General features: G+C 36.5%; 2 protein-coding genes across 2 annotated transcripts in view; both read left to right on the top strand.

Moving 5' to 3' along the window:
• Window positions 1–2,616: 2,616 nt before the first annotated feature.
• Window positions 2,617–3,473, top strand: LOC132163868 (germin-like protein subfamily 1 member 7). The gene is made up of 2 exons (XM_059574250.1): window positions 2,617–2,755; window positions 2,938–3,473. Exons 1-2 carry the CDS (start codon window positions 2,617–2,619, stop codon window positions 3,471–3,473), a joined length of 675 nt encoding a protein of 224 aa, XP_059430233.1.
• A 1,367-nt stretch (window positions 3,474–4,840) lies between these two features.
• LOC132169083 (uncharacterized) overlaps window positions 4,841–8,040 on the top strand; it is a 3,866-nt gene continuing 666 nt past the window's right edge. The window contains exons 1-5 of the mRNA XM_059580172.1: window positions 4,841–5,121; window positions 5,663–5,899; window positions 6,318–6,401; window positions 7,134–7,263; window positions 7,865–8,028. Coding sequence (XP_059436155.1) covers window positions 4,850–5,121; window positions 5,663–5,899; window positions 6,318–6,401; window positions 7,134–7,263; window positions 7,865–8,028 — 887 coding nt within the window. The 5' untranslated portion in view covers window positions 4,841–4,849. The remainder of the gene's footprint in view (window positions 5,122–5,662; window positions 5,900–6,317; window positions 6,402–7,133; window positions 7,264–7,864; window positions 8,029–8,040) is intronic.

The following is an 8,040-nucleotide window of genomic DNA, read 5'->3' as shown; positions in this document are numbered from 1 at the left end:
TTTTTCAATTAAAAAATTTATTAATTTAAATTAATTTTCAATTAAATTATTATTATTTTTAATGGAATTAATCCTCTGCACGGCAGCTCCCTCACGCTGCCGTGCAGATCTGTGTTTCATGGTGCAGAGATCTCTGCACCATGAAACACATTTCTATGGTGCAGAGATCTAGATCTCAATTTTCTCTCTCTCTCTCTCTTCTTTTCTCCCGTTCTCACTTTTCTCTCTCTCTCTTCTAATCTTCTAATCTTCTTATCTTCTCTTCTTCTTCTCTTCTCCTTTTTTTTTTTTTTCTTCTGCTTCTCTCTTCTTCTCTTCTCCATTTCTTTTTCTTTTGCAGCTTCTCTTCTTCTTCTCTTCTCCCTTTCTTTTTCTTCTTCTCTTCTCCTTTTCTTTTTCTTCTCCTTCTGAAGAAATTTCTTCTATCTACTGTGGAGAGAAGGGAGGATATTGAGAGAGGAGAGAGAGAGAGTGTGGGAAAAATAAATGAGGAGGGAAGAATAAAAAGAGGAAAGAAGTTGAGGGAAAATAAGAAGAGGGAAAATTTTCAAAATTTCGGCCATTTTTTTTCTGACGTGCTATTTTTGGCACATCAGAAAGCATTTTCTGACGTGGCAAAATTCTTGTACTGTTTGCCACGTCAGAAAATAGCAATTTTTTTGTAGTGGGATGAGAATATTGCAAATAACTACATTCGCATATGCATGTACACCCCTAGTCAATGTATACTATACACCGAGAAATGATTCTCGGCATTTTTTTGCTATTTCTCGATGTTGCGGGATAATGGTCAGTGATATATTCTCCTCTTATGAGTGTCAACTAATAGAGTACAACCTTAGAGCACTCCCAGCAGACTCCCTATAAGGGGATCTGTTCCCTAAATTTAGTGAATATGTCTAAAAAATCACAAAAAACACCCCACAGTAGATTCCCTATATGGTTCCTTAAATCATCAGCTGCTACAGTTGAACCCAATGTTTGGGGTTCAACTGTAGCAGTCCTTGTGATTATTATAATCGTAAAAAAAAACACTCTCTCTCCTCTTACACCTTTTCACGCAGTCATCTCTATTATTTTTCTCCGTTCTTTCTTCTCCGCCCTCTTCTTCTTCTGCACTTCTGCACTTAATCTAGTTCAAGTAAAGCAAAATTACTAGCAGAAATAGAAACCCAGTTGATTTTTGCCCTCAAGAAACCAAATCTCCATATTCAATACTCCATCTTCACTCTCACGGCCACTCAAAGGATTTACACCCAAAATTAACAACAAATAAAACCCACAAAATCAATCATCCCCAAACAACTTAAATCGTTCCAGAACTCACCAAAACTCAACCAGAACTCAACCACAAGCTCCACAACAACCCAATCAAAAATCATCAAGAACACAATTGATTACCCAAATAAAAATACCTAGAGAATCAACCCCATCACAATCAAATACCCATAACTCTCTCTCTCTCCCTCCCTCACTCTCACGTTTTCTCTCTGTTTTCTAAAGCTGGTTTCGCTGCAGATAATGATTGAGAGGATAAGAATATAAGGAAGATAACCATTCAGCATAGCAAAAATTCTCCCTTTCTGTCTTCGTGAGCGAGAATCTACTGGGGGAAAGTGAGGTAGAGAGTGAGATCTAGAAAGGGAGAGAGGTGTGGCTGGTGTAAAGAAAAGAAGAAAACAGAGAGTGAGAGAGGGAGATGTGACTAGGGAAAGAAGACGGAGATGAGAGAGATGAAAAAGAAAAATGTTTTTAGAATAAAAGCATATATTATTTTAATGAAAATGAAAATAATATTTTAATGATGTAGGGAATGATAAAGGGAAGTTATTGTGGAGTTTTTGTATGTAGGAAAGCAAAAAGTGGTTTGGATCCTTAAATATAGGGAACATGGTTAGGTAGTTGCTGGGAATGCTCTTAACTAGGGGTCATGCTGAACCCTTCGCCTATTGGTAGGTTAATTAGGTTTGTAGCTAGATTCTGTATAAAATTCTACGCTTCCTATTACTAGTTAATGTTGATTTCGTCAGAATTAATGTTTTGCTGAAACGTTGTCTCTAGGACTCCACTAACGTGTTCAACCTATGCATTAATTTTTGTTGAAACGTACGCCACATACACGCATATTGGGTCAATTACATATATATAATATGAACTCTTCACTATATATATATATATATATATATATATGAGATCTTCAGCCATTTCAGTTTCAAAGAGATGTATCAACGTTAATTGAAATGTGCATTTTTTAATTGGCAAATAAATTAAAGAGTTGAACTATTCCAATATTAATCAAAGCCGTCAAATTTGACTGCATCGTCTCTTATTTAGCGTGTATATATGTATATGTGCGTGCAGTAGTAGTTAAAGAATGGTTCACCCATTAATTAATTAAATATCCAATATTGATGAACACTTAATTACCAAGTCTTAATTAGAAATCTTCTTTCTTGATCGGTGCGTGGAAGTTAAAACATAGGACCCCTTCATATCATCAGTGACTCCCCTCCATCTATAAATAGGCGTCCTCCAATGCAACATCAATTCTCACAGCAAGAATTAATACAAAGCATATACACTCAAATTAAGGTGCTGGTCGAGATAACCTCAAAAATGATGAAAGGCGTTCCTAAGATGTTGCTTGTAAGTGTGGCCTTGTTGGCTTGGGCATGCTCCCTTGCCTCTGCCTATGACCCCAGTCCTCTCCAAGACTTCTGTGTTGCCATTAACGATACTTCTTCTGATCATGCTGGTATATATCATCACTCACTTGATCTTCTTCTTTTCCCCTCATGCATCTTAATTAGGACTCTACATATATATATATATATATATATATATATATATATATATATATTACAACCATTCATCACTTGGAAGCCCTTTGTGATCTGCGATATATAACAATTGCTTTTCTTTTTTGTCCTATTGCAGTATTTGTTAACGGAAAGTTTTGCAAGGACCCCAAGCTTGCCACTGCCAATGATTTCTTCTTCTCAGGGCTAGACACTCCCAGAGACACCTCAAATCCACTCGGATCGAATGTCACTCTCCTCAATGTCGACAAGATACTAGGCCTCAATACTTTAGGCATATCCTTGGCTCGCATTGACTTTGCACCATACGGCCTAAATCCTCCCCACATTCACCCTCGTGGAACCGAGATTCTTGTAGTTCTAGAGGGTACTCTATTAGTTGGCTTTGTCACATCCAACCCAGATAACCGCTTCTTCTCCAAAGTTCTATATGCAGGAGACGTTTTTGTTTTCCCAATTGGTCTTATTCACTTCCAGTTTAATGTAGGAAAAACTAATGCCGTTGCCTTTGCCGGTCTCAGCAGCCAGAATCCTGGGCTCATCACCATAGCAAATGCAGTCTTTGGATCTAATCCTCCCATCAATCCTGATGTTCTCGCAAAGGCCTTCCAACTCGATAGGAATGTGGTCAATTATCTTCAGAAAAAATTCTAGTGGGACAATAATTAGAAAATTATATGTAGTAGCTAATAATGAATCATTAGATGGTTCGGAACAAGTTTGTCATTTTTAAAATCCCTTGTTGTAATGTCATAGCATTAAATTCAATCAAATAAAATGATAATTTCTTATATATACCCACTCTCTCTTTTCTTTTTCTTTTTTCTTTCCTTTTCAGTGAGTGATATTACCGGAGGTAGAACAAGTGCAAGATTAAAGTTAAGTACTTTTTCCAAAATGTTTGGGATATCACTCCTAGCTTTTCTTTTTTTGATGAATTAGCTTTCACTACCACTAAAACAAAGCACTCCTAACTTCTCTTGATACATGCCCTTCATATATTCTTTCTTTGAAAATATAATTCAACTACAAATAAATAAATCATTAAATCCACAATAAACCTTTAGTCATATTTTCTCTTTAATCTAACTGAGTTATCTTGGGGCATCGTCAATAACAATGAGGGGTGAATAGATGTTAGAGAAGACCCACAATCTTCTTCATGATTTTTGAATAAGCTGACTATATTCTCTCTGAATATTGTAAAGATATTACATACAAGGTAGTCTATCCTTAATTAGAGCTCTATATAGAATGAGACAAGAGAAGAGATACATTGGATTTTTCATTAATTTGACGAGGCTAATGAAGAGCTTTTACGGCCCTTCCAGCCATGTGATGTAAATACTCTAAATTACTTGAATTTATGCCTCGTTTGGTAATAGATAATGTATGTACGTGGTTTTTGGTTTAAAAATCATTAATGTTATATAAAGTACGTAAAAGTTTAGAATTTTTTGTGGCAATATTTGACAATGAAAAAAAAAAAAAAAATGGCCCCCCATATTATTCATCTAATTTAACTTTCAGCATTTTTATTTTTTACATCACATCAATCACTTTTTGTTACTATTAAAATAAAAAAAAATCATTATAAAATAAAATTTTCATTTTCTCGTACTAAACATTTTTACATTTTCCCACGTAAAGGCCAAGCAAAGACCAACACGGCAATACCAAATAGAGCGGGTATGAAAAAGTTCAAAAAATTTGTTTTGATGGGAATCTTTTATTTAAATAATAATAATAATAAGTAATTGATATAATATATAAAAAAAAAAATTAAAAAAGTTCAAAATTTTTTTTAAAAAAAATTAAATTAAATTAAATTTTTGGCATGGGCATTGCCAAACAAGGCGTAAGCATTATTCGGGTTCCTGTCAGAAAATCCTCTTCTAGAGAATAATGGTGGGGCCTGGGGGCGCTGGACCCATGAGGCCGTGGACTATGCATGTCTTTTCATTTCAGTCGACCGTTTAAAAGGGATAGTCTCACTCAGAACTCAGAGACTGACACAGGGATTAGCCACAATGCCTTGGAGAAAGAGAGCTCGGGACACCAATGAACAGGACAACAATGGAGAATCTACGGGGAATCGGACCGGAGAGGCTTCAGGGTATGAGAATTTCAGGAACCAGAGGATCAAAGAGAACATGGAGAGAATGCAGAAACTGGGGATTCCCGACCTCTCTCAGAAGCTCAAATCCAAAACTGCCCTTCCCAAGCCTACTCCAAAAAACCCTACTCAAAGAAAAACCCAGAACCCATTGCCCCTTCCCGACTCCCCAAGGCGCTCTTCAAGGTATTTTCTTTGTTCTTTTTCTTTTGTTCTTCAGAATATGTTTGGTTGGTGGGAAAATGAGGAAAGGAAAGCTTTCGTCCTTTTGGCTGGGTTTCTTGAAATGAGTAAAAAGTTGAGAGAGAGAGAGAAGTACAGAGCTTTCTAATGCTGTTGTGGGTTTCTTCATATTTTGTGGTTTACCCTTTCATTGGTTACTGAGAAAATGAAGGAAAAGAAAAGAGAAGGACCGTGCTTATGTACTCCATTGCTTTGGCCTCTAAAATTGAATATAAATTTCTCATCTCTTTATCATCCTTTTTTATGCTGTACTGGGTTTCATTTATTTTAATCTCTGAAAAAAAATGTTTAAGACCTCAGATTCAAATGCTGATTTGTTGTATCCTGTTACTTTTTATCAGCAATTTACCAGAGCATTGTGGATTTTTTTGGCCTCCATACACGTGATTTTTCTTGTCCTTGATTGATGTTGTTCTGATCCTAAATTGGTGAAAGTCGCTGGGCATATGTTTTAAACTTGTTTGAAAATGATTATGGGTTTTAGGTTGAAGAGTTTGACTCCTGTTAGCTATTCGGAAATCCGTGATAAAAAGAAGAGGAACTCCTCGGAGAATAATGAGATTCACATACGGGAAGGTTCTGAGCCAGAAATTTACTCAGAAGAACATGATAAGCTTCTGGGAGATTGTAAGGAAAATTGGACACTGTTTGTGGATGGATATGGCGAGGATGGGAAGCGCATATATGATCCGGTCAAGGGAAAAACATGCCATCAATGCAGGTACATTTTATTTCTCCTTCATTCTAATCTATTATAATGCTTTCTTAGAATTTAGTAGCAAATTCCTTTTTTCTTAAGATTAAAGTTTAAAGACTTAAGTAGCAATAAGTAACATGTTGTTGCTAACCCTTAAGCCTCCAACTAAATGCTCAGCTGGTTTGCAAATGATTGTGGTTGTAAATCGAGAAATGGTTTGAAGGATTACTGATAATTCAACAAGTTAACTCAAAAAAATTGTTATACCGCTGGGAGAATACCCTTCAAATCAATAGCAGAAGTTTTCAACTATATTGTTTTTCTATAGTGGGTGATTATCCAAATTGTATCAGATATCTTGTGTTATAAGATCTTCCTTCTCACTAATTACTTGGTTGTACTTGGTAAAGCAAGCTCAATGAGATGGCCTGTTTATTTGCAGACAGAAAACGCTTGGTCAGCATACCCATTGCATCAAATGCAACTTGGTCCAAGGGCAGTTTTGTGGGGATTGCTTATACATGAGGTAATTAATTTTAATTTGCACTGCTTCCTTTTTTACTTTGCTTATAGAAAAGGTACTCTCACGTGACTTTAAAGCACAAAAGCCTTTGTAAACCGGTTTTCAGTGGTGAGTTTTACCCAAGATTTATATAGGGACCACCAACGGCAAACAACAGCTAGTAGATATAGTTGCTATAATCCTGATCCACAAACGGACAAACCTATATAATTAGTTAGTTATCAAATTTCTTTTAGATAATATTGGAGTCAAACGTATATAGCAAGTTCTGAATGACGATTAGTATACGTAATAGCATAAAGCGTTTATTTGTGCTTTTATTAATGTTTACGTTTATTAACTAATAGTGATTTTATAGTATAGCTTTAAAGCGTTTATAAGCGTTTATTTAAAGCACAAACATATATGTAATAGCGTTTATTAACATTCCTGTTTGTGCTTTAAGCTGAAACATTTTGTTACAACCATTTGTAGCATTCCAAATATGGTAGATAGATTAGTAAAGTACGACCACCTTCCTGTCCAACTCTTTTCTCTCTCTTTCTTCCATCACAATATTAAAATAATATGGTGCTATTCAGTAAACCTGGAGCACCTTATAACAATAAAATTGTAACAAAATGACTTTTATGCTATTGAAATTCCTGACTGTGTCACTAAGCATGCACTACTAAATATTTTAAGTGGAACCTGTATTACCCATAAGTTATGTTTGAAATATATTATGTTGTTCAGATATGGAGAGAATGTGATAGAAGCCAATCAAAATCCCAATTGGATTTGCCCTGTTTGTCGAGGAATTTGCAACTGCAGTCTTTGCCGTCAGGGAAAAGGGTGGATGCCCACTGGTTCCCTCTACAGGAAGGTTAGCACCATCAAGCCTGTATATGTGCATGAGTGTGAGAATCTTTATGCTTTCCCATTTATTTTGCGTAAACAGACAATAATCTCCCCCATCACAGCCCTCTTGCTTTCGTTAACTTAACAATCCCAGTGTCTTGTATTCTTGCTCAGATGGGTGCTATAAATTCTTGTCTTTTGGTCCACTTGAGGCCGAACAGGCCCATTGAGCCTATGGCTATGCAACAACCCTCCCTTTTCCCTGAAATCCCCCCTTCCTTAGTGTTGGTGGGATCAATTCTAGCTTCCATGTACAATGGTAAGAGGCTTTTGGAGTAATGCTACCCACCAAACCCCATCCCTCCAATTCCTATGTGGCGTGGTCTGCCATAGCATTACTAGAGGCTTTAGTAATTGAGTCAGCTGATGCCTTTCGATGCTCTTATCCTATCACTGAAAAGGGTTTATCAGTATATTTCATTTTCTATTTCTGGCTGGTAATACGTCTCTATCACTCAACTTGTACTGGTATGTGAGCAGTCTGGTTTAGTATGTGGTGGACATATTAGGCAGATTTAATTAGCATCCGGAGTAAAAGGAATGGCTAAATTTTGTTTGCCTTTTAGGTTTTAAGACTGGGCTTCAAGTCTGTGGCACACTATCTCATTCAGAGCCGTCGCTCTCAAAGCAACTTGGAAGACTCAGGTAATGAAACATTGGCTTCTCCAGAGGGATCGCAGCTTTCTGAACTTCTTGACACAGACAAGAGCCCTGATGGAGGACTCTCAAAGCCTCAACCTGA

This window comes from Corylus avellana, chromosome ca1, assembly GCF_901000735.1.
Source record: "Corylus avellana chromosome ca1, CavTom2PMs-1.0".
NCBI lineage: Eukaryota > Viridiplantae > Streptophyta > Magnoliopsida > Fagales > Betulaceae > Corylus > Corylus avellana.
The sequence above is the reverse complement of the archived record's forward strand: the minus strand, read 5'-3'. Positions and strand labels throughout refer to the sequence as shown.

Coding starts and splice junctions, on each gene's coding strand:
- LOC132163868 (XM_059574250.1), top strand. CDS start 2,617: ATGATGAAAGGCGTTCCTAAGATGTTGCTTGTAAGTGTGGCCTTGTTG. Junction 2,756..2,937: donor TACTTCTTCTGATCATGCTG/GTATATATCATC, acceptor GTCCTATTGCAG/TATTTGTTAACGGAAAGTTT.